At 59.1% G+C, this 27,402-nt stretch overlaps 2 protein-coding genes across 2 annotated transcripts in view; both read right to left on the bottom strand.

Moving 5' to 3' along the window:
• Positions 1-836: 836 nt before the first annotated feature.
• MYO1F (myosin IF) lies at positions 837-17,519 on the bottom strand. The gene is made up of 28 exons (XM_084221160.1): positions 17,454-17,519; positions 14,227-14,364; positions 12,572-12,661; positions 11,782-11,876; positions 11,170-11,257; positions 10,876-10,965; positions 10,257-10,388; positions 9,615-9,749; positions 9,405-9,537; positions 8,881-9,077; positions 8,707-8,787; positions 8,061-8,147; positions 7,833-7,919; positions 7,307-7,474; positions 7,142-7,227; positions 6,734-6,815; positions 6,524-6,630; positions 6,190-6,288; positions 5,582-5,726; positions 5,368-5,482; positions 4,556-4,725; positions 4,289-4,434; positions 3,867-4,013; positions 3,639-3,787; positions 3,320-3,403; positions 3,020-3,221; positions 1,847-2,010; positions 837-1,770 (listed from the first exon to the last, which is right to left on the bottom strand). The coding sequence occupies exons 1-28, from the start codon at positions 17,454-17,456 to the stop codon at positions 1,694-1,696; spliced, it is 3,297 nt and encodes a 1,098-aa protein (XP_084077286.1). The 5' UTR covers positions 17,457-17,519; the 3' UTR covers positions 837-1,693.
• A 1,722-nt stretch (positions 17,520-19,241) lies between these two features.
• ADAMTS10 (ADAM metallopeptidase with thrombospondin type 1 motif 10) overlaps positions 19,242-27,402 on the bottom strand; it is a 66,533-nt gene continuing 58,372 nt past the window's right edge. The window contains exons 19-25 of the mRNA XM_084220970.1: positions 27,013-27,176; positions 26,304-26,430; positions 25,474-25,603; positions 24,196-24,400; positions 23,429-23,605; positions 22,291-22,447; positions 19,242-20,896 (exon numbers count right to left, since the gene is read on the bottom strand). Of these exons, the coding sequence (XP_084077096.1) occupies positions 20,787-20,896; positions 22,291-22,447; positions 23,429-23,605; positions 24,196-24,400; positions 25,474-25,603; positions 26,304-26,430; positions 27,013-27,176 (1,070 nt within the window). The 3' untranslated portion in view covers positions 19,242-20,786. The remainder of the gene's footprint in view (positions 20,897-22,290; positions 22,448-23,428; positions 23,606-24,195; positions 24,401-25,473; positions 25,604-26,303; positions 26,431-27,012; positions 27,177-27,402) is intronic.

Here is a 27,402-nt window from a genome sequence, read left to right as displayed (position 1 = left end):
TGTTAATCCCTCCCTGGAGGACACAGGGTCCCCTGAACACTGCTGGACCCCAAATCTGAGGTGGGGAGGAAGGTCTGTGTGACAGGGGAGCAGCTTGGCAGGGAAGGAGGGAGAAAGAGGAGAGCTGGGCTGTGGGATCAAGGAGGAGGAGGAGGTCTGGGCCACGGGATTAGGCTGGGCTGTGGGATCAGGGAGAAAGAGTAGGGAGGGCTGGGCTGTGGGATCATGGAGGAGAAGGGCCGGGCTGTGGGATCAGGCTGGGGTCTATAGGATCAGGGAGGAAGAGGAGGGCTGGGCTGTGGGATCAGGGAGAGAGGAGGAGGAGGGCCGGGCTGTGGGATCAGGGAGGGAGGAAGAGCAGGACCGGGCTGTGGATCAGGGAGGGAGGAGGAGGAGGAGGGCCGGGCTGTGGATCAGGCCGGGCTGTGGGATCAGGGAGGAGGAGGAGGAGGAGGAAGGCCGGGCTGTGGGATCAGGGAGGAGGAGGGTCGGGCTGTGGATCAGGCCGGGCTCCGTGGGATCAGGTCGGGCTCTGTGGGATCAGGGAGGAGGAGGAGGAGGGCCGGGCCGTGGATGAAGCAGGGCTCCGTGGGATCAGGGAGAGAGGAGGAGGAGGAGGGCCGGGCCGTGGATCAAGCCGGGCTCTGTGGGATCAAGCCGGGCTGTGGATCAGGGAGGAGGAGGAGGAGGAGGGCCGGGCCGTGGATCAAGCCGGGCTCTGTGGGATCAGGGAGAGAGGAGGAGGAGGAGGAGGAGGAGGGTCGGGCCGTGGATCAAGCCGGGCTCTGTGGGATCAGCCTGTCGTCACTTCCTCTGGCGCAGGCCCGGCGGGGAGGGCGGCCATGAGGCGGACGTGAGGCGGGCATTCCGGCCCTGCTCCTCCCTGTCCCGGCTGAACCCTCCTGGGGCAGCCCCGGGTGGGGCTCAGCCCCCAGCCCACAGCCCACAGCCCACAGCCCAGCCCGGCTGTGTCGCTGCCACCGAGGGTCTCAACTGCCACCCCAAGCGTCCCACAGGGATGAGACCCCACAAGCTCCCCCCGAGCACCGCCGGGAAAGGCAGGGATAGCTCCGAGGGCTTTGCCTGGGGGATCCTTGGAGCTGTTCCTGTGCCGAGCCAGGCACGGCGGCAGCGCCCTGCTCCTGCTTTGCCTCGCCAGCTGTGCTGAGGGATCCTGAGCCACAGCGGAGCCTGGAGGTGCCTGAGCTGCAGCCTGGCAGAGCTGGTTGGTGTGTTCAGCATTTTCTGGAGGGTTCCTGGTGGGAGGAAGGGGGCTGCCTCTGATCCGTGCCTGCCCACGTCACAGCTTTTGTCACAGCCTCAGTGGGTGAAATACAACCCCCAAACTCAAAATGTGAGTCAGCTTTGCTGAGTCTGCTTATTTATGAACAACGACTGTTCTTGTACCATAGAGCAGTTTCAGTCCCAGGGTACGAAGAAGCAGCTAAGAGCCCGTCCTTGCTGCAGGGTACCTCCTCTGAAGGGGCTGTGGGGTCCAGCCCCTGGCACCAGCGCAGTCTGGAGGGCTCATGAGGAAATGCTCACTCTGTGCCAGCATTGCTGGAAAAACTTAACGGTTTGGAAGTTTTTGGGAAGTTTTGAACTTGGTAGGAAAACTTCAGGTGCCCTGGCACCTTGGGCACAGCCCCTGGAGGTGGGGTGGGAGGATGGTGACTTCCTCTTTTCCTCCAGCTCAGATCCTCTGCACGTAATTCCCAGGGAAAAGCCCTTCCTTGCCGTGCAGGTGGCCTTTCCACCAGCCGGAGGCATCTGGGGAGGAGACAGACAATCAGCTGTGGTGCCAGCAGGGCAGTGAGAGGAGGCGAGCAGGGCAGGAGCCTGGTACCTTCCATCAGGATGTCAATGACGTCCCCCACGTTGAAGCTGAGCTCGTCCACGTCCTGCCCGATGTACTGGTAGAGCGCCCGGCAGCGCGGCCCCTCCCTGGGCTGCTGCTTGGGGCGCCGCGCTGGGGGCGGCCGCTGGCCCACGCTGCGGCGGCGCTGCACCCTGCGGGCGGGAGGGACGGGCTCTGCACCGGCAGGGCACGGGATAGCATGTGCTGCTGCCCCCTGCCCACCCTGCACCCACACACCCATGGGATGGCATGTGCTGCTGCCCCCTGCCCACCCTGCACCCACACACCCATGGGATGGCATGTGCTGCTGCCCCTGCCCACCCTGCACCCACACACCCATGGGATGGCGTGTGCTGCTGCCCCCTGCCCACCCTGCACCTACATGGGATGCTCTGTGCCTGCAGGTGGGTACTCCCAGTGTAGGGACTGGGGGAACTGGGGCAGGATGAGCTCCCCATCCATGGGGTGCTCTGTGCCTGCAGGTGGATTGTCACAGTTCAGGGACTGGGGAACTGGGGCAGGATGAGCTGCGCCCTCCTGCCCGCTCTGCTGCCCCACCCATGGAGTGTTCTGTGCCTGCAGGTGGGTTCTCTCAGTTCAGAGATTCAGGGAACTGGAGCAGGATGAGCTGCCCATCCTGCTGTCCCACACCAGTGGGATGCTCTGTGCCTGCAGGTGGGCACTCCCAGTGCAGGGACTGGGGGAACTGAGGCAGGATGAGCTTCACCCTCCTGTCCATCCTGAGGTGTTCTGTGGCTGCAGATGAGTTCTCCCAGTGCACAGACTGGGAGAACTGGGGCAGGATGAACTGCCCATCCTGCTCTCCCCCACCCATCCATGGGATGCTCCATGCTTGCAGCACAGCTGGGTGTTCTCAGTTCAGGGATGGGGGAACTGGGGCAGGATGAGCTGCCCGCCCTGCTGCCCCACACCAGTGGCATGCTCTGTGCCTGCAGGTGGGCACTCCCAGTGCAGGGACTGGGAGGACTGGGATGCACAAGAGCCTGGGAGATGTGTCCTGCCAGCAAAGCCAGGGCACATCCCCTCTGTCCGAGGGGGGGACACATCTGGTCCCCTCCTCAGAGGGGAAGGCACCTCCCAGCGCTGGTGGCGGTGGGAGAGGAGGATGGAGCAGGGAGAGGGATGTGGGACAGGACCTACCCAGCTACCCCCTGGTCAGGCACGTTGAGGAAGTCCATGTTGTGCTCGGATGGGGGCCGTGCCTTGGGCTGGTGGCCGGCGTTGCGGGCGGGAAGTGCTGCGGCCGGGGGGGCCCGCGTCTGCTTCTGGGGCATCTTGTAGGTGTCCCTGTGTGCCCGGCCATCCCCGCGGGTGACCTGGGGGCCCCCGTTCCTGCAGGCTCCTGGAACAGCCCGTCCCAGGAGGGTGTATTACGGGGGGGGGGGGGGCCATGCACAGCCTGCCCCCCTGGGTATTCCCCACCCCTAACTCCCTCCTCACCTTTGGGTGCTGGTGGAGCACTTCGGGAAGCTGCTGGACACCTGCTGCCACCTCTGCCCTGTGTTGCCCCCTTCCGTGTGGGCTCTGGGGGGACACAAGCCCCCCGTTAGGTGACAGTTCTCAGAGCCAACTATAGGGGCTGTCCCCCCATTTGAACCCTGTTCCCCAAAGGTCCCATCACCAGAGCAGAATGGGGGGAGACACAAACCCCACAGGGTACACCCAGCTCACTCCAATGCTCCCAGGCCTCCAGCTGTGCCCTGTGATCCCAGCGCTCCTGTTTCCCCCCTCTGCCACCCCCCACTGCCCTGGCACTCACTGGCATTCCTGGGGAGCCCATCCCCGATGCTGACCGTAAGGGTTTTGCCTCCAGCTTTGAGGGTGGCCACATCGCCCTGTCCTCTGAGGAAGGTGACATTGCGGGTGCCACCGCCGCCCCAGCCTGCCTTCTTCACCCGAAACTGTAGCCTGGGGGCAAGAGAAGCCATTAGGCTGCGTTGACAGGACCCTGTCCGGCTTTGTCACCTCTCCTGGCTTCCATCCTTACATGTCCTTGAAGGAGAGGGGCAGCTTGGACCGTGTGAGCTCCTCAAAGCGTTTGCACAGGAGGCTGATCAGCTCCGTCTTGAAGATGGACTCCAAGAAATTGTCGGCATCATTCTCATGGAGGATGAAGAAGTCGTCTTGCCTGGTGCTGGGAGAGCAACCAGGGGTGTCAACCCCACCAAGGCTGGTGCCAGCTGGGCTGGGGGGCATTTGGGGACCCCACAGGGCTTGGGTCCACCCCAAGGAAATTTGGAGGGTGATTTGGCTGGAAAACTTCCTGGCTTCTGCAAAGCACCCATGGGGAGCCTCCTCCTCAGGGCTGGACGTCCCCATGGATGAGGGACTGGGGAGCAGCAGGGCATGGAGAGAGGGGAAGCCCAGCCATGGGGACCCCCAGTGCAGAGCCCCTGGTAAGGGACACACCTCAGCGAGACGCCGCTCACCGCCTGCAGCTCCACCTTCTTCTTGAGCACTTCCTTGATCTGCCCCTTCTCAGGCCCCTTCTTCACCTTCTCCCGCCCGATCAGGTAGAAGCACTTGGGGGTGAGAATGAAATCCCGCTTGATGGGCTGGGAAAGGGCAGGAGAAATGTGTGAGGGGGCATTGCTGGAGGGGCACAAACCCCACAAACACACATCCCACCCAAGGGAAGCACCAGGAGCTGCAGCAGCCCCAGGTGTGTCCCTGCACCTTGAACCTCCGGTCGTATTTGGTGACGGAGTCAGCGAAGTCAACGCGCTCCCTCTTGGCCAGGAACTGCCGCAGCTCCGGCCGCTCCTCCATGCCCAGGTAATCCCCCACGAAATTCCTGTTGATGCTGTTCCTGCGCCGCTCTTTGAAGTTGTAGAGGATGCTGGCGGCTGGGAGGGACCCCAAAGAGGGGCAGGTCTGACATGGCTCTGTGCTGGTGGCTTAGAGCCCCCCAAAATGTCACACAGGTCATGGCAGCAAGAAGTGGGGCTTGTTTTATGCCATGGGAGGAATCCCAGCTGCTTGAGCTTGGCTGGCTTTGAAACCCATTAATTGCCTTCAAAAAACCTTGTGCTGTAGGAGGGAGGGATGGACCCAGCTGTTTTCTGGGTTTTCCTCCTTGATTTTTCCTGCTTGCTTGGGAAGGTGAGAAAACCCATCATGGGGTCAGTGGCTTGTCCCATCCTTTTGCCATTGTGGGAATTAGCCTCTTCCCACAAACACCAGCTCATCCCAGCTACTCCACTCCATCCCTGTGCAGGCCTTGTGAAATGCAGAGTGAGACAGCACAAGGCTCCCAGGGCTGGAAACAGGAGCAGGAAATCGTGCTCTCCTTTCAGAAAAGACAGCTGACAGCAAAGTTGTTGGGAAAAGATTCCTAACAACTGATGGGCCAGTTCCTCCATCACCTAATCACCATTAGTGCCATGATTAGGAGCCAGGCTGCTGCTCTGACAGCTGGGCTGTCCCAGTGAAAAGCACCCTAAAAGGGCTGCTGGCGTGGCACTGTCCCTGTCCTTGCCCAGCCTTACCTTCCTCTCTCATCTGCTCGTATTTGTGGATGGCGATGTGCCGGCGCCAGGCCTTCTGGATCACCCGGGCGAAGCTGTCAAATTTCCTCTCCCGCATCTCCTCCAGCAGGAAGAGCTGGGAGGGACAGGCAGTGCTGAGCCAGGACACCCCAAAAACCCCTCCCCAGCGATGCCCAGCCACGGGCAGTGCCCCCCAGGAGTCAGAGCCACCCACCGACTCGGGGTTCTTGACGAACACCTTGCTCCTGCCCATCTGGTACTGGTCTGGGTCCATGTTGACCGAGCGCATGAGGTGCTGCACCCCTTGGCGCTCGTCCCCGCGCCACGACGGCCACGTCTCGGGGGTGAGGATGGCATAGCTGTGGAGACAGAGCAGGCTCACAGAATCCCACAATAGTTCAGGTTGGAAGGGACCTTAAAGCCCATCCACTCTTGCCATAGCAGGGACACATTCCACTGTCCCAGGCTGCTCAAGTCCCAGTGTCCAACCTGGCCTTGGACACTGCCCTGCTCTGGGCACCCTGTGCCAGGGCCTGCCCACCCTGCCAGGGAACAATTCCTGCCCAAGATCCCATCCAGCCCTGCCCTCTGGCAGTGGAAGCCATTCCCTGTGTCCTGTCCCTCCATCCTTGTCCCAAGTCCCTCTGCTGCTCCCTTTAGTCCCTGGAAGGGGCTCTAAGGTCTTGCCCAAGCCTTCTCTTCTCCAGGTTGAACACCCCCAACTCTCTTCACCTGTGAAGCTTAGCCAGGGCCTCCCACACCCTCCTGTCTTCCCAAGGAGGTGCTGTGGGCTCTGCCAGCCCCGTGCCAGTGGCCACTCACCGTTGCAGGAACTTGTGGAAGAGGCGGCGGTAGGCAAACCCTGCCCGGCGCACCCGGATGTTCTCCTTCAGCCCCAGGTACTCAACCTGGTGCTTCACCCTGTGCAGCAGGGAGGGACAACATGGGATGATGACAGGTTAGGAGGGCACCTAAAGGTGCACCTAAAGAGGACAATGTTGTGTTCCTTATGCTTCCATAAGTTCCTTGTGCTTCCCTAAGTTGGTGGACAGCTCAGAGGTACCCGCCCAGGGTTGCAGTTTTTGGAGGAAAGCTGGTCCTGGCCACATTTCCATGGCTTGGTCCCCTTCCCTGGGCTCTGTGGGCTCCCTGTTACCTGCTCTCCTCCCAGTCCCGGGGCTTCTTGGTCTCGTTGGGTTTGATGCAGCGGATGTAGTGTGGGGTGCACTTCATGAGCGTGTTCACCAGGTCGTTGGCCTGTTTCTGGTGCAAGGATCGACCTCTGTAGCATCAAAGGGGGTGGTGGGAGCACTGTCCCTGCCACTGCCCCAGAGGCAGCTGCTGCTCTGCAGCCCATGGGACACACCTTGATTTTGGAGCCTGCTGTGGTCGGCCGTCCCTTTTTGTCAGAATCAAGTTTTTCTGGGAAAAGCATCCGGATGAAACCGCTGGAAGGGAGGTGACAGTCCCCAGGTGAGAGCTGCCAGCATGGCCTGGGCTGAGGCCAGCTGGGAAATGCTCTGCTGGGGGGCTGAGTGGCTCCTCCCTGACCACCCCCAGGAGCAAGAGCAGGAGCAGGAGCAGAGCTGGTGGATGACCCTGCTCTGCCCAACCCTGCAACCCTGGGATGCCCCCGGTGCCCATGGGGCCATGCAGGACTGAGCACCCCAACCCACAAAGGCAGGACCAGCCTTTCAGATCTGCATGTTGAGGACTCTGCCCTCTTCCCCAGGCCTTTTGGGGTGCCCCAGCTCCCCAGCACTGCCAGACTCACTATTCACTGCTCTGCATGAGCTCGATCAGGTCGGTGAAAAGCACATCCCGGTTGCGCTCACAGAAGCCGTTCACATCGTAGGACACCTGGGGACAGGAGGGGACCTCAGCTGTGGCGGGTGGGGCTGTGGGGTGCAAGCTTTGACATTTGGGGTGCCCTACCCACCTTGCCAGCGTAGTGGTGGATGATAAAGCCTGAGCTCCAGCTGTTGAAGTGCTCGTGGGTGCCCACAGCCGCCTGCAGCTTCTGCAGCAGGGTCTGGTCGGCACCCTCGCCCGTGGCATGCATGGTGGCACACACGTCATCCAGGACACTCATGATCCCAGGAGGGTTCTGCCACAAGGAAAGGGAAGCCATGGCTGTGGAAGGGCCCAATCCTGCACTTGGTCACAGCTGCTTCGCCCTGAGCTGCAGCTTAGTGCTGGAGGCCTTGCATGGGTGCTGGAAGTGTCCAAGGCCAGGCTGGACAGGGCTTGGAGCACCCTGGGCTACTGGCAAGTGTCCCTGCCCATGGCAGGGAGATAGATGATCTTTAAAGGTGATCTTTAAAGTTCCTGCCAACCCAAACCAGTCTGGGATTCTCTGCTGCTTGGCAGGACCGGCTTTTGCTGCCTCAACAACCCCCTGAGTTCCTGTCCCTGGGTGCCTCTGCTCCCCAAAAAGCCTCCCCAGCAGAGGTGACCCCACTCACCAGCTTGTTCTCTATCAGGTCACACACCACCTTGTTGTTGAAGTACTGGATCTGCGTCCACTTGATCCCCTCCTGCACATACTCTTCCTGGGGAAGCACAGGGAGAGCTGGGTGGGCCCCGAGTCCCTGGGGAGTGCTGCAGACCCCCTGCTCCAGCTGTGGTGCTGGGGAGGAGGGGGAGTGCAGGAATTGGGCTGCTGGCACAGCCCCCGGCCCAGCCCCCCGTACCTGCTCTGCCTTCAGGGTCAGCTCGATGAAGATCTGCTGCAGCTTCTCATTCACAAAGTTAATGCAGAATTGCTCAAAGCCATTTTTCTGCATGAAAAATGGAAGAGAAAATGGTGCTGAGTTGTCCTTTGCTCACAGAATCACAGAATAATGAGGTTGGAAGAGACCTCTAAGATCATCAAGTCCAACCTATGCCCTAACACCTCAACCAGACTGTAGCACCAAGTGCCGTGTCCAGTCTTTTTTAAACACATCCAGAGATGGTGATTCTACCACCTCCCTGGGAAGAGCATTTCAGTACTTTATTATTCTTTTAGTGCAAAATTTCTTCCTAATATCCAGCTTGTACCTTCCCTGCTGTAGCTTGAGACTGTGTCCTCTGGTTCTGTCAGAGCTGCCTGGTGGAAGAGACCGACCCCACCTGGCTACAACCTCCCTTCAGGGAGTTGTAGAGAGCAATAAGGGCACCTCTGAGCCTCCTCTTCTCCAGGCTAAACAACCCCAGCTCCTTCAGCTCTTCTGCCTCATCGTGGGCACCCCAACCAGCAGTGCTTGGGTGCTGCTCCAGGGACCCTTCTCAGGGCCACCTGACCCAGGTGCTGTCCTTGCTGTGGGAGCAGGGCAGGACATTCCCAGCCACACACACCTGGAATATCTCGAAGCCGTAGATGTCCAGCACCCCAATGCTGTACTCCTCATACGGCTTCTGCATGGCCCGGTTGATGGACTGCGGGGACAGAGGGGACAAGCTGGCTGCAGGGCGGTGGGATTGGCCATCTCCTGCAGCAGGGGGTGACCATCCCCTCTGAAACCCACACACCTCCACCAGGAAGTCAAAGACACGGGCGTAGAGCCCCTTGGCCAGCGCGTCCCGGGTGTAGGCTGCCTGCTCCACGTTGAGGGTGACGGTGATGGACTCGGAGCGGCCGCCCCACTTGCTGTCCATTTTCCTGCTGGTGACCTTCTCGTTGAGGCGCTCCTGGTCGACCCCCAGCAGGTAGGCAGGGAAGGCCAGGGCTGGGCAGAGCGGGGCTGGTCAGGGCTGTGTTGTCCCCACCTGGCTCTGGCCACGGTCGAAACCCTCGGCCCCATCCAAGTGTGAGGGACAGCAGTGGGACAATGACAAGGAAAAGTGACACCTCTCCCAAAGTGACCTGGCATCTGTCCCCTGGCTAATCAAGCTCTGGCTGAGCCATTTGCTTGCTGCTTCAGTTTCCCCATTCTAACCTGTGGAAGGTGCTGGTGCTGCCTCCCTCCTCTGCCAGGGGATTTGTGACACAGCCAGCTTGCCCCTCATTCCCAAGGCTCCCCCCACCTGTCCCATGCAGCCCCATGGCTACTCACAGTCAGTGTTCTCCACTCGGGCATAGTTGCCCTCCTCCCTGAAGCTGATGTTGCCCAGGTGCAGGATCCCTGCCACGATCTGCAGCACCAGCTGCTGGTCCTCACCGCAGATGCCGATGACCTGCATGGCATTCTGGGGGTGCACAGACCCCGTGAGCCCCCACCAGACCCCAGAGCTTTTGGGGACTCCCCTCCCTCCCAGGCACTCACCATGGTCTCATGGAAGTCGCTGTGGTCATCTGTGCCCTCCACCTGGTAGGTGTCTGTCTGGTTCAGGTAGAAGTAATAATCTGGGCTCATGATGCCCAAATTCTGCCTCTGCTCTTGGGAGGCCCCTTGGATGAGCTGGGAGGGGACGGGGGGCTGTGGTCAGCCAGCTCCTGGTCCCCTGCTGCAATCTGGTGGCTCCAGGCCACCCCCATACTGTTGCCATGATATTTTTTGAAAAATCCCTTTGCCAGGTGAGAAGCTGAGAGGCCTCAGAAACGAAATGTAAACAATAATTATCTGCTGTTGTGGAATGCAACAGGTGCATCGTTGATTGGTCTTATGTGGTTGTTTTTAATTAATGGCCAATCACAGTCCAGCTGTCTCAGACTCTCTGGTCAGTCACAAGATTTTATTATCATTCCATTCCTTTCTATTCCTTGCTAGCCTTCTGATGAAATCCTTTCTTCTATTCTTTAGTGTAGTTTTAATATATCATTTTCTTTTAATATAATATATATCATAAAATAATAAATCAGCCTTCTGAAACATGGAGTCAAGATTCTCTTCTCTTCCCTCGTCCTGGGACCCCTGCAAACACCCCCACATTTGGTGACCCCGAGTGAAGAAAATCCCACACCATACCTGGTAGTAGATGTGGAAGTTCCGCTCGCACTCGTTCTGGCTCACCACGCGCGACTTCTCCAGCAGGAAGTTGGAGATCTTGCCCCCGTCGGGTTCTCCACCCCGGCTGAACTGGATCTCAAAGTATTTTCCCTGCTCCAGCACAGATCCTGCTCAGAGCTGTGGCCCTGCCTCAAGGGAGTCTTCATTCCCCCCAAGCCCTTCCCCACCACAGCAGGAGCTTTGCTGGGGTGTGCAACCCCTGGCTGAAGACTTTGTGGTTTATGTGGAGACCTCATTGCCCCCTCAACTGCCCAAAAGGAGGTTGGAGCCCAGTGGGGTCAGTGTCTTCTCCCAGGTAATAGGCAACAGGGCCAGAGGAGGTGGCCTCATATTGCCCCAGGGGAGGTTTAGATTGGATATGAGGAAAAATTCCTCCACTGAAAGGGTGGTCAGGCACTGGAACAGACTGTGGTGGAGTCACCATCCCTGGAGGGATTGAAAAGCTGGATGTGGCACTTGGGGACATTTGGGGCAGTGTTGGGGGAACGGCTGGACTTGATCTAAAGGTCAGCTTTGAACCCAGCTGGTTCAATGGTTCTGCTGCAGCGCTGCCCCCTGCACCTGCCCTGGCACTTACGAAGCGGCTGGAATTGTTGTTCCGGACAGTTTTGGCATTTCCAAAGGCTTCCAGCAGCGGGTTGGACTGCAGGATGATGTCCTTCACATGCTGGGGACAGAGGAGGGCAGGGCTCAGCCCTGCTGTGTCTTGCTCCAGGCCTGGGGACAGACCTGAGGCTTTGCGTGTCCCCAGTCCTGGAGCGGCTGCTCTGTGTGCCACCACCAGCCCCTCTCAGGGGGATGTTGGGGACCAGGGTGGTGGGCATCAGTTGGGGGGTGGAATGATGAGTGGCAGGGGGGACAACAGACCCACCTGGACTTTCTCCCCGCCCCCAGACACTTTGGAGATGTAGCCCATGATGTATTTTGCTGCCACTGTTTTCCCAGCTCCGCTTTCTCCGCTGTGCAAAGGGCAAAGCAGAGCAGATGTGAAACGGCCCCACCAGAGCCACCCATCCCCTGGGGGGGCTTTGGGGTGGGTCCTGGAGCAGGAGCAGAGGATGACAGTGAATTCTGGGGACTGTGCCACCCCCTTGGATGGGGCTGCCCAGGGGGATCAGTGTGAGCAGAGCGTGGCTCGGTGAGGAGATGTTGAATTTCTTGTCACCGGGTTTAGAAGTGGAGGAGGGGGACTTGGGAGCCTCAGAGGGAAGTCTTTGGCCTTGCCCCACATCCTGACCATTTCCCTTGCAACACTGCCCTGCAGAGCTGCATTGCACAAGGCTCTGGAGCTCTGTCCCTGCCTGGAACACCCCTGGTCACAGCCTTGCCTGGTGCTTGTGGCCCAGGGGGTCCCTCCAGACACCCCAAAGCACAGGAGCCAACTCTTCAGCTGGGAAACCCCGGGCTGGGGAGAAGGCCTGGTGGGGACAGATGTCCCCAGGGGCAGTGACAGCCCAGCTGTGGCCCAGTGTCCCCCCAGTACCTGATGATGACACACTGGTTCTCCCCGTCGATCAGCATGTTCCGGTACATGTTGTCAGTCAGGGCGTAGATGTGGGGTGGATTTTCATACTGGGCCTAACCAGGGGACAGGGACAGCAGGGCTGAGCACCGGGCAGCCCCCAGCTCCCCTCCCCAAATCCCCTTCACTGCCCACAGGGGATCAGCCCCTTCACACTGACCCTAAACAAAGGACAAGGACAGCAGTGCTGGGCACAGAGCAACCCCCAAATCCCCAAAACCCCCTCACTCTGCCCATGTGGGAATCAGCCCCTTCACACTGACCCTAAAAAAGAGACAAGGGACAAGGACAGCAGTGCTGGGCACAGAGCAGCCCCCAAATCCCCAAATCCCCAAAACCCCAAAACCCCCTCACTCTGCCCATGTGGGGATCAGCCCCTTCACACTGACCCTAAAAAAGAGACAAGGGACAAGGACAGCAGTGCTGGGCACAGAGCAACCCCCAGCTCCCCAAATCCCCCTCCATCTGCCCATGTGGGGATCAGCCTCTTCCCACAAACACTCATGGTGATTTTTTCCCCCCCTCCTCCTTGGGAAGGGCTGGGGCAGAGCCACTCTCTGCATTTTACCATCTTTGGGTTTCTTTCTGCGCATTTCTGAGCTGAATTCCCCAGGATTTGCTGCTGGGTCTCTTGTTGGGAGCACTGACCCCTGCAGCAGCCGAAGGGCTGTGCAGGATGGGGACGCTCAGGGGACGCCCCTGGGGGATGCTGCACAGATTTAACCCCCGAATGCCCGCGGGGCAGCCTCACCGCGCCCTGGTACAGCTCGATCTCGCGGTTGGTGAAATACGGCATCTGCTTGAAGGGGTTCACGGAGATCAGCACGGGCCCGATGTAGGTCTGGGCAGCAGGTCAAGGGCCATGTGTCCCTTCCTGTGTCCCCCCTTCCCAGTGCCCAGTCCCACCCCGGGGACAGGAAGGTGGTTATGGGGTCCCTGGCACATCCAGGGATGCCACGAGGGTGGCATTTCCAGCCTGGCACAGGCAGAGCTGCCCTGCTGCCGTGACTTGGGGCACTCCCAGAGCTCCCTCATGCCCTGCAGTGTGATGGGTGCAGGAGCATCCCCTCAGCCACCTGCCCTGGCTCCAAAAATTCTCCAGCATCCCTGGAATCCGCCTCTGCTCACCCTCCATCTGCGGCTCACCCTCCATCTGCGGCTTTTCCAGCCGGAGCCCATCCTGATTTTACATCCAGGGAAACTGAGGCACGAAGAGGAGAGGAACCGCAGCTCCTGCCTTTCCCTGCCCACCCTGCTGCCTTTCCTGCAGCATCCCCGAGTCACCCAGTGCGGGCAGAGCATGGAAAAGCAGGGAATTGCAGCGGGGTGCGGGTGAGCCCCCAGCTGGGTGAGGAGATGGAGGGTGGGGATGGAGCAGGTGGGGTTATCCCAAGCCTTTGATATCCTATTTGTGTCCCAAATAGGGGGAGAGTGGCCAAAGGGCAGGAAGAGGGAGCTTTTCTGGGAAATGCAGAAGCTTGGGATGTTGAGTCATGACTGGACAGAGCCCTGCGTGCAGCAGCACAGCAAAAAAGGAAGGGAGAGGCCGCGTGGGGTATTTTTCCCCTCCAAAAAACAAAATCAAAAACCCAAAAAAGCCAACCCCAGACGCGTGTAAAGCCCCAGGGCTGCGGGGGGAGGTGGCTGAGTCACAGCCGGGACAGCATCGCCTTGTAAGGACAGGGCCACATCCCCGCATTCAGGGGAAAGGCAGCGGCGTGGGCAGCAGCCCCCGCCCCGCTGCCACCTCGGCGAGCCCTGCTGTGCCCTGCTGTGCCCCTCGGGGCTCTGCTCCTTGTCCCCAGCGGGGACAGCCACCCCAGAGCACCGAGCTGGCCACGTCCCCAGGCAGGTGTGGGGTGAGCAGGGCTTGGGGACACGTCCCCGTCCTCCTGCAGAGCTGTGGTGCCCGCTGGAACAGCTCGGCTGGAGCAGCTCCGTGTTCCCTGCGCTGGCACGGTGTCCCCTGTGTCCTGGCACCGCTGGGGACCAGGGGTGGCACCTCCTCCCCTGGAGGGATCCATCCCTGCTCCCGCCTGGAGCTGGGCGGGTTCAGAGCAGCCACGACACGCTGTAGGCATCGCTGCGGGTGGGTGACAGCAGCAGGGGACAATGTCACTGCCACTGTGGGTGGCAGGAACCCACCACGGCGGTGTGCAGGAGCAGGGGGAGGTGAGGCTGAGGGGCTTTGTGGCTGCAAAGGAAGGAGCAAAGTGGGTCCTGCAGCGTGGCAGGAGGGGAGGTTTGGTTGTTGGGTCTGTGCCAAGCGCAGCTCAGCTCGGGAACGGCGGCATCCCCGCAGATCTGTCCCCGCAGGGCAGGGACGCGCTGTCCCATGTGCTGACAAAGCCTAGGAGCCCATCCCTGCCGCCCCTGTGCCTGTCCCCGCTGCCTGGGGAAGGATACAAAGATGAAATCGTCCATGAAACGCTTTTTGAGGTTCTCCACGATGGCATCCTCGGAGATCTTGGACAGCAGCACCATGTCGTCCACGCCGCTCTGCTTGACATTGTGGCTCTGCCAGTGGAAGCGCTCCTTGCTGCCCTGAGGGGACAACGGGGACACAGCGGCTGTGCCGGGGCCACCTGCGGCCACCAGGGCTGGCTCTGACCCCCCGAGCTGCCGCAGCCCTGCCTGGCTCAGCTGTCTCCCCAAACCGGGGTTTGACCAAGCAAATTCAGTGTGCTGGTGCTTGTCCCAAGCCCCTGGAGCCCTCCTCGCCTGCTGGCACCCCCAGAGGAGCAGACAGGACCTGCCCCTGCTCCTCACCTGCTGCTGAAGGACTTTTGCTGATGCTCAGACTGATTATGAGCCAGAGCAAGGCAGGGGAAGGGTGGTGGTGACATCCTCTGCACTCTCACATCCTCCTTGCATCCTGTGCCCCTGTTCCCCTTCCTCCTGCCCAGGGAGATGCCAGCAGCCTCTGCCCGGCTCTGTCCCCAGCTCTGTCCCCAGCTCTGTCCCCCTGGGGCTGGGCTGTGATTTCACCCTTGTGGGGTAAACAAGGGAGATATGAGAGGGGAATTCATTGTGCAAAAACCACCCGGAGGCCTCCCCTCGCCTCGATGGCCCCACAAACAGGCTGGGCACAGCTGTGGTGGCCGTGTGGCCCCCGGCAGGGTGCCCAGGAGGGGACACCCCGTCGGGACCGGGCTGAGGCCCCTCCTTCCCCACCCCCGCGGTTCCTCTTTCACCCCCCAAGCTGCTGTCACCGATTTCACTTCTCCCCCATCAGCCCTGGCCTCTTTCTCTTTCCATTTCCCTTTTCTTCTCCTCTTCCCCTTTTGCTTCATTTCCCTGCAGGCTCTCAAGATTTCAGGGCCCTGAATCCCGACACCTTTGCAGGCTCCTGGCAGCCTCTGATTGCCACCAGGTGTCCCCCCACAGCCACCCTGGGGTGTCTGTCACTGAGCTCTGCAACCCCAAACATCCCCTGTGCCCCCTCTCCAAACCCCAAATGCCAGCCAAGCCCACATAGCTGCTGAAGGGGCTTTTTGGTGTTGCCCCACCACCTTTTTTGGGGTCAGCTCAGGGGGCTCAGGGGTCCAGGGCTGATCTTGCAGCCTGAAATCACCCAGGGAGCTTCTCCTCTTCCTTTTCAGGGCCTTTTTCTTGCCTTCATCCTAATATCCCCTGGGAAATCCAGCTGGCAGAGCACAGGCAGGCTCAGGCAGCCTCTCCAGGTCACTGTGGTGTCACCCAGGGAGCTGCCAGGGACCCCAGGAGCTGCCCAGCTTCACCCCAAACCCTGAGCTTCAGGAGGAGAAGAGTGGCAGGAGCCCCTGGGCAGCCAAAGCCCTCAGTGCCCTGTCCCCACCAGCCCAAAGCTGCTGGCACAGGCACCCAGGGCTGCTGGTGGAGGCCAAATTAAGGCAAAAGGAGAATTTCCTGCACTGAGAGCTCAAGGGTTTTGAGCTGACACCCAGAGATTCTCAGAGGTGTCAGTGGTGAATGTGTCTTCACCTCCTCTTCCTCTGGGCCAGCTCAGGGGCTTTCCTGGCTCTTCTGGGGCACCTGGTGCAGCCCAGCAGGGAGGAAACCACCTGCTCATGGCTGGTAAATGAAGGGTTTGTCATGATCTGCAGAGCTCTGGGTTTTTCTGCCTTCACAGGGGGTTTGCAGGGCCAGGGCTCACTAAAAAATCAGAGTGAAGTCAGGATGAAGGGGAATTAGGATCCCTTAAAGCCCTGGCGTTGCCCCAGCTCAGTGCCCAGGGAGCTGCCATGGGACAGAGGTGACATCTGCAGCTGCAGGTGACATCCCTGTGAGGAGTGGGAGCATGAATTAATTTGCTCCCAGAGGTTTGGGGCAGCAGTTTCTCCATCCCCTCCTCTGTCCAGTCCCCTCTGCCCAGTCCCTTCCTCTGCTCCAGGGAAGGGCACCTGCACCAAGCCATTCCACCCTCCTGCCAAGCAGGGAGAAGCTTTTGTCCCCCCTCCACCTTCCAGGTGCCCTTTGCAGCCCCTTTGCACGAAGGACTTGGCTCCAAAGGGGGCAGGTGACACACGAGGAGCCCCTCAGCACCCCCAGCTGTGGGATGGGCACTGTCCCCACCCCTGTGCCAGCATGCTCCTGGAGCTCAGACAGGATCTCTGGGCAGGGAGGGGAGCAGCCCTGTAGCAGAACTTTGCAAACACCATGTTTTCTTCAAAGCTGTGGGTTAAAACCACAAAAGAAATTGGCAGGCCCGAGCGTGGAGCGGATGCAGTCCCAAGTGGCGCCTTCTGAGTGAAGACACACCAAGCCCAAAAGCATCAAAACCTCCAAAACCACAAGCACAGAAGGCAGAAAGGAGCAGCAGCTCTGTCACACCCCTGTCACAGGCAGGGCTGGGATGGGGATGGGGCTGGCAGGGGTCAGGGGCATGGCTGCAGAGTCCTTTGCTCCTCCAGGAAGCCACAGAACAGTTTCAGGTGGTGGAGGAGGGGACGGAGGAAGTGTCCTTGTGGACAGCATCTGAGCAGCCTCTCGGAGGTGACAGCCACAAGTGGGTGGCAGAAGGTTCAGTTTCAGCCTGGCCACTGTCCCCTTCCTGTCTGGCTGGAAATAGCTGGGACACCTGCCCGAGGGATGCAGGAAGCAGAGCTGAGAGCTGTGGCAGCTCCTCACCCCGTGTCTGAGCATCTTCCTAATTCTGAGCCCTTTCACCTTCCTCTTCTGCCTCCACAGCAACTTCCAGAAGTGGCTGCTGCTCTCCCAGCACCCCTGTCCCCTGACCACAGGGACCAGCACCCAGAGGGTCCCTCTTAGCCTGGGGAATGTGGCTGCCACCCCCACCCAGCCTCTGCCCCACCAGCACCACCAGTGGGGACACAAATCTGTCCCGTGGGCACCACAGCAGTGACAGCAACCCCCAAACCTCTGTGTGGCAGCACAGACCCAGCCCCTGGCGCTCCCCACCCTGCCCTGGGGGTCGCCAGCCCCCTGCACCCCATCCAGGGCCGCCCCCAGCCCTGTCCCCACACTGGGGAGCACTGTCCCCTCTCCAGCAGGGACAGGGGCAGCTCCCAGGGCAGCCAGGGGCCAGGCTGGGTGTGGGGAGGGCAGGGCTGAGGTGGCCCTGAGGTGGCAGCAGTGGGAGGTGACATGCTGGGGGCCCCGAGGGGAGCAGGTGGGGCCCTGCTGGCACTCACCATGATGTCCCTGTGCCTGTCCCAGCCAGGTGCTCGGGTTCCTGTCACCGACAGCCCGGGGCCATCACAGAGCCCTCGGATTTTGTCTTTCTGCTGTCACAACGACTGTGACGAGTTCTCTTTCCCTCCCACTTCCTCATTTTGCACCCTTCCTGGGGGTGGGGAGGACAACGGCAGCTTTACTGCCAGGGACTTGGGTTGGCCCTGCCCAAGGTGTCCCCACCTCTGCTGCTGCTGCTGGGTGAGGGACAGGATGCAGGACAGAGCCCAGCAGGGATGCTCAGAGCCATGGTGACCTCCTCCCTCACCCTGCAGTGACAGCTGGATGTCACCTGTCCAGTGACAGCCAGTCAGTGCTTGGAGGTGATTTTAGGAATGAGATGATTTTGGTTGCTTTTTTTTGTTTTGGTTGTTGTTTTTTGGGTTTTCCACCCACCCACTTGAGGTGCAGAGAGAAGTGTGGTTACTGCAGGAAACTGAGGCCTGAGACAGTTCTTGGCCACCCTGTCCCCTGCAGAGTTACAGGATGCTCTGGGTTAAAAGGGACCCCAAAGCCCATCCAGTGCCACCCCTGCCATGGCAGGGACACCTCCCACTGTCCCAGGCTGCTCCCAGCCCTGTCCAGCCTGGCCTTGGGCACTGCCAGGGATCCAGGGGCAGCCACAGCTGCTCTGGGCACCCTGTGCCAGGGCCTGCCCACCCTGCCAGGGAACAATTCCTGCCCAAGGTCCCATCCAGCCCTGCCCTCTGGCACTGGCAGCCATTCCCTGTGTCCTGTCCCTCCATCCTTGTCCCCAGTCCCTCTCCAGCTCTCCTGGAGCCCCTCCAGGCCCTGCCAGGGGCTCTGAGGTGTCCCTGGAGCCTTCTCCTGTCCAGGTGAGCACCCCCAGCTCTCCCAGCACAGCAAAGCAGATTATTTCAGTCCCCAATTCCTGGTTCCAGCCCTGGTTCCCAAGGACTGAACACATCTGAGCCCATTTCTGTTCTCACTGAAATCAAGGGCACTGCTCCAACACCTTGGCTTCAGTCCCAGGGCTTGGGATCTGCCAGGGGCTCTGAGCTCTCCCCAGGGCCCTCTCCTGTCCAGGTGAGCACCCCCAGCTCTGCCAGGGAACAATTCCTGCCCAGTGTCCCATCTGAATGGGATTTCTCCCCATCTAAATGTCACTTTTCCAGTGGGAGCCATTCCCTGTGTCCTGTCCCTCCATCCTTGTCCCCAGTCCCTCTCCAGCTCTCCTGGAGCCCCTTCAGGCCCTGCCAGGGGCTCTGAGGTGTCCCTGGAGCCTTCTCTTGTCCAGCTCTGCCAGCCTGGCTCCAGAGCAGAGGGTCTCCAGCCCTTGCAGCATCTCTGTGGCTCCTCTGGCCTGGCTCCAGCAGCTCCACGTCCTCCTGCTGTTGTTGCCCAGGGCTGGGGCAGCTCTGCAGGTGGGGTCTCACCTGAGAGGGGCAGAATCCCCCCCTCCCCTCCTGGCCCAGCCCAGCACCACCAACACTGGGAGGGGTCTCTGTGCCATGGGGGAAATTCTTCCCCCATGTCCTAGAGCAGCTCTAGGTGAATCCCCACCTCTCCCACCTGCTCTGCTTCTCAGGGAAAACCCTCTCCTGCTTCCAAACCTCTTTATTTGGGGTGGATTGTGGTGCTGAGGGTGCCCAAACCCAACCCCAGGCTGGAGGAACACAAGTGGGAGCAGAGGCTGTGCCCGGGATCGTAGCTACTCCTTTATTATAATTCATGCCTTACGTCGCTCCTCCTCAGAGTTAGTATGTTAAACATTGGTCAGTAGGATATATATCGATATAAAAATGGTGAAAACACCCCCTGCCCTCGCCCAAAACCATCAGAACGGAGCATGGCACCAGGAAGGAAGAGAAACGAGGTTTGCTGAGCACCAGAGAAGCTGCGACCGGCCGAGGAGCAGGTGGACACAAAAACGGAGCTGGGAGAGGAACACACGGGGGCTTTGCTCAGGGGGAAGGGGACTGTCCCCCCCTGCACCACAGGGATGGCCCCAAGGGAACAAAACACGGCTCTGGACAAAGGTTTCCCATCGCTGGGATGTGGAAAGGCCTGAAAATAATCATCATAATTACAATTACAATGCCAACAAAAAGCACATGCTTTGCAGAGTTGAAGTCAGGTCTCCTCCACAGGCTGCCCATGGAGGAGTTGGCCCAGGTTTGGCCACCAGGTGACCTGGAGGAATTTCAAACCTGCTCTTTTCCCATCTCTGGAGGCCTCCTGTGGGCAGAGGGGTGGGTGGCACTGGGACTGGCACCTCGAGGCCACGGCCACACGTGGCCAGGCTGCCTTTGGAGGCAAAGCACCTTTGGAGGCAAAGCACCTTTGGAAGTCAAGCACCTTTGGAAGTGAGGCTGAGGCTGTCTCTGGGGGGTGCCAGGCCCTGGGGATGCTGTGCCAGGCCCTGGGGACGCTGTGCCAGGCACTGGGGACACTGTGCCAGGCCCTGGGGATGCTGTGCCAGGCACTGGGGACACTGTGCCAGGCCCTGGGGACGCTGTGCCAGGCCCATTCGTGTCCTGCACCCTCCTGTGCTGCTCTCCCTGAGCCTGGCACAGCCTCGATGCCCATGCAGTGTCTGCACGCCTCTGCCCCAGCTCAGCTCGTGCTTCAAGGGGTAAAATCTGGTCCTAAAAGTGCCAAGGGCAAACAGGGGAACAGCCCAATCCAAGCTGGTGGCTATGGGAGTTTGGAGAACCCCCTCTCCCAGTTGAACTGAGGGTGTCACCCTCTGCTCACGGGGTGGCCTGATGCCAGTCCCGAGGTGACAGGGTGCAAACCAAGGGACAAAATCCCTGCTCCAGCCCCACTCCCACAGCAGCTCCTCTTCACCCATCACCCAGGAGCCACAAGCCACGCTGGCCACCCCAGGCACCTGAACCCTCCTCCCTGGCTCCCCTGGGGTCCCGAGGGAAGGGCAGCAGCCCCTGGAGTGCCCCAGCCCCGTGATGGTGCCCTGGGGACACAGAGCAGGATGAGGCAGGAGCGGGGCGAGCGGCGCCGCCTCCCCCAGCGGGACCTGGCTCCGCTACGAATAAATAACAACAGAATTTCAAGTAAAGTCCCTGCTCTGCCCAGCTCCCCCCTCTCCCAGCGCTGATCCAGCTGGGGCTGCAGTGGTTGAACTGGGAACCTGCCTCTGTCAAGCTCGGGGGCCAAGGGGGTCTGTGGGGGACGGGTTTGGGTGACGCCCGTGGGAGCGTGACCGGAGCCTGTGCGGGAGCCAGGGGAGGCTCCCGGGGAGGGCAGGGCCCTCCAGTGAAGCTTTGGCCTTCCAGTTTTGCCACGGGGGTCCCGCTGTGTCCCGCTGTGTCCTAGTGGCCCTGGCAGGTTTTACAGCACATCTGTCGGAAGTAGGTCCGGCTGCAGAACTTGAACTTGAGGACCAGCGGGCAGTAGGCGACCTTGTTCACATCCTTGCACTCTGCAGGGGACACAGAGCGGGGAGCAGGGTCACTGCCAGGCAGCCACATTTCTCTTCACACAGAAAAGCAAGGCACAGTTCTTCCCAAGAATATTTCTGGGTTTCACATTCTCTGAACCTCAGAGAAAGGAAAAACAATTCTTATCATTTGCTGTGCCTGTGTTTGTGCCCAAGTGGAATGCAATGTTGAGATTGTTTACCCACAGTGATGGTGTTTTGGTACCTTGGCCTGTCAGGGCTGGGTGTGTCTGTGTGTGTGTTGGGACTGGGGGCTGACAGTCACGAGTTTCTGTGCAGTTGAGTGTAGAGTTGAGTGCTTGGCTAATTCACTTTGGATGTAATGTAATATTGTATAGAATAATGTGGTATAATAAAGTAATTAATTAGCCTTCTGATAAGATGGGGTCAGATGCATCATTTCTCTCCCCTTTCTGGGGGTTCCCTGCAAACTTGGTGAGTGGTGACCCCGACATGATCAGAACACACAGCTTTCTGATCTGGAGTCAGATGCATCATTTTCTCTCCCCTCGTTGGGAGTTCCCTGAAAATATGACACAGCCAGGCTGAGGAGATCCTGGGGGGTTTTGCCAGGGAGCTGAAGATGCAGCTGTGATGAAGAAGCTGCTGAGGACCTCACTAATGGAAACCTCCCTTTGCCAGGGTGCAGTTGCTGCATTTCTCAAGGTGGAGTTCCCTCATTTCTCGGGGTCATGGCCCATCAGGTTGGCCTGGGACCAGAAGGGACCAGAGCCACAGAATGGCCACATTTTCAACAGAATGATTTGGGTTGGAAGGGACCTCAAAGCCCATCCACTGCCACCCTGCCATGGGCAGGGACATCTTCCACTATCCCAGGGTGCTCCAAACCCCATCCAACCCAGCCTTGGACACTTCCAGGATGGATTCTCCCACCCTGGAGCCCAACTCTATCTGCCATGTCCCTGTCCCCAGTGGAACACGTGTCCCCTCCACAGAGACCCCTCCTGTACTCCTGGCACTACACCCCATGGACCAAGTACTCTGTGCAGGGGTGAGTTCTGCTGCTGGGCTGCTTTGGGGGGACATGTGGGACCCCCCTGTGCTGTGTCTGGGCCTCTGCTTGGCTCTGAGGAGCTCTGGGGTGTCCACACAGCCCCACCCCACTCTCAGCCATGTAAGAGTTGTGTCAGGCAGTGCCAGGGCAAAGAACCTGGCTGCCATCTCCAGCTGGGCCACAAGTATGGGTGGAAAGACCTTAAACATCAAAATTTTCCACCCCTGCCATGGTCAGGGACCACCTCCCACTACCCCAGGGTGCTTTGAGCCCCAGTGTCCAACCTGGACACTTCCAGGCGTGGGTGCTGCAATGTCCCTGTCCCCAGTGGGACACGTGTCCCCTCTGCAGAGCCCCTCACCTTCAGGGTTGTCCGTGGGCCCCGACTCACACTTGGTCTCGCACTGCTGCATGCCGGGGGGCTGCAGGGCCTCCACACAGTCCATGGACGGCTGCCCGGTGTGCGCCAGGCACTGGACGGATCTCCTCTGCTGGCCCAGGCCACACTGGGCAGAGCACTGCGGGGACAGCACAAGGAGCTGCCGTGGCCACCACGGCTGCAGGGAGGTGACAGGAGCGGGCACAGTGGGGTTAGGGGTGCAAAGGGTGCTGGGGGGGTGCTCCTGCCCTTCCTGACATGAGTGAGTGCCCTGCATCCTAAAGAAGCTTGGTTTGATTCTGCGGGGCTCGGGGAGGATCCCACATCCAGCCCTAAATCCCTGGTCTTTCCCAGGCCTGCTGCACCCCCATGTCACCCTGCAGCTCGAGGGGTGTTCAGGGCAGGGAGTGTGGCCACAGCTCCCTTCACAGACACAATTTCCCAAGGATTTGTCCTGGGAAATGCAAAGAGGAACCTCAGAGAAGAAGAGAAAACAATTCTTATCTCTACTTGCTGCTCCTGTTTTTGCGCGCGTGGAATGTGTTACGGAGATTGTTTACCAAAAGTGATTTAGTTAATTGGACACTGGTGAAAGTTGTTTTGAGTGATTAGCCAGTCACTCAAAGCTGTGTCCTGGCTGTCTCAGACAGCCACAGGTTTTTCTTTAGTACAGTATCTCTTTAGAATAGTTTAATATAGTATTAGTGTAATATAGTATAGTTTTAATAAAACAATTGTTCAGCCTTCTGAATCATAGAGTCAGAGGCCAATTATTGCCTGCATCGGGGGCTCCCTGAGTTTGATACAGGGAGGACAGCCAGGGTCACCCCACTGGGCTCTGGGTGGGATCAGCAGTGTCCCTGCTTGGCAACAGGGCCAGCCCACCCCTGCTGACCCCAGCCACCCATGGGGACCCTTCAATGCCTTCTGTAGGGTCCTGCCAGACCTGGGACACCTCCAGGGTCACCACAAACGAGCCAAAAAGGGGGCAAAGAACACTGCCATGGGTCCCTGGACAGCTGTGGTGGCCACCCGTGCTCCTGCTGGCCCATGAAGGTCAGGATTTGAAGGGCAGGGGAGGCTCCTCCTGCACTCCCCCCGTGGGGAGGGCTGTCCCTACCTCTCCCCACTCGCCGGTGACCCAGCGGGGCGGGGGGCAGCGCCGCAGGTTGCACCTCATGCTGGTGGGGGGCTTGGTGGCCTCGTGGCACTGGGAGGTGGGCAGGGTCACGCTGTGGTCGCCGCTCTTGCACAGCACGATGCGGTGGCGGAAGCCGGGCCCGCAGCTTGGGGTGCACTGCAGGGACAGGGGACACGGTCAAGGAGGGGACAGAGGCAGCTCTGGCTCCCCCTCTGCTGCTCCCACCTCTCCTGGCTCCTGAGCTACCACATTGTCACACTGGGCTCTCTGTCGCTGTCACTGGCGATTGGCACTGTGGCCCTGGAGCAGCACCCTCAGAGAGGGGAGGGACGGTGTCCAGCACAGCATCAGAAGATCCTCAGGTGGATCCCCCAGGGATGATCAGTGCAGCCCCTGTCCCTGCACAGCCACCCCAACACCCCCACCCTGAGCAGCCCTGAGAGCTCCTGCAGCTCTGGCAGCCTTGGCACCATTCCCTGGGGAGCCTGGGCAGTGCCCAGCAGCCTCGGGGGGAAGAACCTTTCCCTGAGCTCCATGCCAAGCCCTGGCACAGCTCCAGCCCTTCCTGGCCCCCTGTCCCTGTCCCAGAGCAGAGCTCAGCCCCTGCCCCTGTGCCTCCCCTGGGCAGGAGCTGCAGCCCCCGAGGAGCCTCCCCTCAGTCTCCTGTGCTCCAGCTGAACCAGCCAAGTGCCCTCAGCTGCTCCTCAGCCCCTTCCCCAGCTCCGTGTCCCTCCTTTGGCACTCGCCTCTGACCAGTCCAGGGCCACCCACTCGGGAGGACACGTTTGGTTGTTGCAGGGCTCCAGCATCTTGGGCCGTGGCTGGGTGCAGGAGGCATCATCCAGGGTTTTCTCCTCGCTGGCAGAGATCTTCCTCTTGCAGAAGACGCTGCGGGTCCGGACGCCCTCGTTGCAGCTGCGGCTGCACTCGGACCAGTTCCCAATGGCCCAGCTGGAGATGGGGCAACAGCAGAGCTGGGCTGGGCTGGGCTGGGCTGGGCTGGTGCCCACTGCCCTGCACACAGCCCCAGCCCCTCTGCAGCCACAGCCTCCCAGGCAGCTCTGGCTGAAGCTCTGTCCCTGCAACCTGCCCTTCCCCTTCAAGGAAGAGCCAGGGAGGGGCTGGCACGATTCCTCAGGGACTCACTGAATATCTGGGACACAGGGGAGAAACCCCCACCCCATTCCCCAGCAGAGCTGCACTGTCACCAGTGGGGGCTGTGACTTGGGGATGGCAGCAAGGGGGGAATTTCACTCTCTGCCATCCTGGTTTTCCCCCTGGCTCCTTGCCCGGGCTCTGGGTGTGTTGCAATAAGTCTTGTTTTGACTTAGAGATGGGGGAACTGAGAGGCGTTTTAAAAATTTAAATGTAAAAGTTTAATTTTAAATTTTAAATTAAAAAATTAATTTTAAATTGCAAATTAAAAATTAAAAATTTTAATTTTAAATTAATTTAATTTTTTTTCCTGTTTTTAGTCTCAAGCAAAGGGTAAGACAATATAGATACTATAATTTATGCTATTATAATTAGAAGTTAACTATTTCTTAATTATAATATGTTATAAGCATTTCTTGGCTTATCAGTGTTTGCTACACTATGTTGTAAATGTTTTAAAGCTATTATTATCTAAAATGTATTTAATCTCATTAATAATATTATATATTATAATAGTAAATATAATATGTAAATATAGTAAATATAATAGAAATATGATTATAATAGTAAATATAATATATAATATTATAATACATTATATTTAATATTATAATCAAATTTTATATATTTGATTATAATATTATACTAATTTTATTATCTAAAATTATCTAGAGCTATTATTATCTAAAATTACTCTTCGTGGGTCTATCTTTCATAGTTCTATTTCTCCAAAGAAATGTTTATTTCCTAAATCAACGTTTCTTATTTCAAATTTTAAATACAAATCCATACCATATAAACTTTCTGTTAACCTTTAAAGTTTAACAGGAAACAAAAAAATCAGGTTAATTTCCCAGACTGGTACTCACGCCGGGGGACAGGGCTCGGTGTTGCAGCTCCTCTGTCGCTCGGGGACTTTGGTGTCAGCGCTGCAGAAGTGGTTGGGGACAGTTGAGCCATCCGAGAGCTTCCTGCACACCACAGACTGGATCTGGCTGCCTGCCCAGGGGAAAGAGGGAAGGGGAAAGGGAGGCTGAGCCTGTGATGCCTCAGGTTTGAGCTTCTCTATTTTTCACATTCTGTGCTGCTTTAGTGTGTGGGTTGGGCTTCATATCAGGGCATGGTGAGCTCTGTGCACAGAGCAGGGAGACAAAACAATTCCTGCTCCAGCTGGGCACCAAGGACAAATGATCCAAATCTCAGTCCAGGAGCACAAACCCTGTGGGCTGGAGAGAGAAAAACAAGCAGGGTGGGACTGCAGGGGCTGGGGCTGGAATGGGACAATTAACTCCAATATGCTAATACACCAAAATTTATAAAATGAGAGTGGGATCTTGGGCAGGAATTGTTCCCTGGCAGGGTGGGCAGGCCCTGGCACAGGGTGCCCAGAGCAGCTGTGGCTGCCCCTGGATCCCTGGCAGTGCCCAAGGCCAGGCTGGGCAGGGCTGGAGCAGCCTGGCACAGTGGGAGGTGTCCCTGCCATGGCAGGGGATGGAAAATTTTGATCTTCAAGGTCCTTCCACCCATATCTTAGCCCAGCTGAAGATGGCAGCCAGGTTCTTTGCCCTGTCACTGCCTGACCCAACTCTCATCTGGCTGAGTGCAGGGTGGGGCCTTGTAGACACCCCAGAGGCCCAGACACAGCACAGGAGGGGGGGTCCCACAGGTCCCCCCAAGGCAGCCCAGCATCAGAGCTCACCCCCTGCACACAGCACGGAGCACTTGGTCCACGGGGTGTAGTGCCAGGAGTACAGGCTGGAGCCATCCCTGCCCACGGGGGCGTTGAACTTGTAGCGGATCCCCTGCGGCTCTGTCCTCACCAGCACCTGCAGGAAAGGCACCCCCAGGACGTCAGTGCCACCACAGTGACCACCCAGCTGGCATCCCACAGCCTCTCTAGCAGCTGGAATCCTCCCCTGTCCCCTCCCAGCCCCTCCCAGTACAGCTGCCAGTGGTGCCAGTGGTGCTCGATCAGAGAATGAGCTCCCAGGCACTCAAGGGTGGAGCCCTCCCAGAGCCTCAGAGATCAGGGCAGGAGACCTGAGAATTAGGGAGGGAGATCTGGGAGTGCCCAGTGGATAAAGCCCTGGCCCCCCAAGGCAGGGGCTGGGGACTCCTGTCCCACCTGGGGTGACCCTTCCAAGGCTGGATGTGGCACTCGGTGCCGTGGTCAGGTCTGTGACCTGACAGTGTGACCTCAGGGTTGGGTCACAGCTTGGTCTCAAAGGGCTTTTCCAAGCTAATTCTGTGATTTACTGTATGAGCTCAGCCCAATTTACCTCTGCTCCCTGTTTCCCTTTACCCCCAACAGCCACACCGGGGGTTGATCAGCTCCAACCCCCAGGTACCACAGCAAGATCCTTCCAGCCCAACTAGGCGCACGCTGGGAGGGGTAGGAAGTTACCAACCATGACAAAGAGGGTGATGTTGGTGGGTCCCAAAGCCTCCAGTGACTCGGGCTCCTCGGGGGACCTCCTGTAGTGGAAGGTGGTGCCGGCGATGTCGAAGCGCCGGGGGGGATCGATGGAGAGCTTCCCGTTGATGAAATATTCCCCACTGTCCCCTCGCAGCGCTGCCAGCACAGGGGAGGGGGCTCAGCACAAAGCTCGGGGCACCTGGGCCAACTTCAGCCACCTGCCGGGCTCAGAGCTTTGCTAAATGGCACCAGGGAGGGCACAGAGCCACCAGCAGGGTGACACCGATGTGGTCTCAGCCCGGGGGCCAGCTGTGGCCACGAAGCCAGGCTCAAACCCAGCTGCGCACGCTGGGTCGGGGCTGCTGGGGCTCCTGGGGCTGCG

The sequence above is a fragment of the Fringilla coelebs genome, assembly GCF_963513975.1.
Source record: "Fringilla coelebs genome assembly, chromosome: 24".
Taxonomy (NCBI): Eukaryota; Metazoa; Chordata; class Aves; order Passeriformes; family Fringillidae; genus Fringilla; species Fringilla coelebs.
This window is presented reverse-complemented; position numbering and strand designations above follow the sequence as displayed.

Bases quoted from the DNA above. Each gene is read 5' to 3' on its own strand.
- MYO1F (XM_084221160.1), bottom strand. The intron at 9,750-10,256 runs GTATGGTGTGGG...GTCCCCTCCCAG, and splicing joins ACTTCCACATCTACTACCAG to CTCATCCAAGGGGCCTCCCA. The intron at 4,726-5,367 runs GTAAGGCTGGGC...GGTCCCTCCCAG, and splicing joins CGAGCAGATGAGAGAGGAAG to CCGCCAGCATCCTCTACAAC.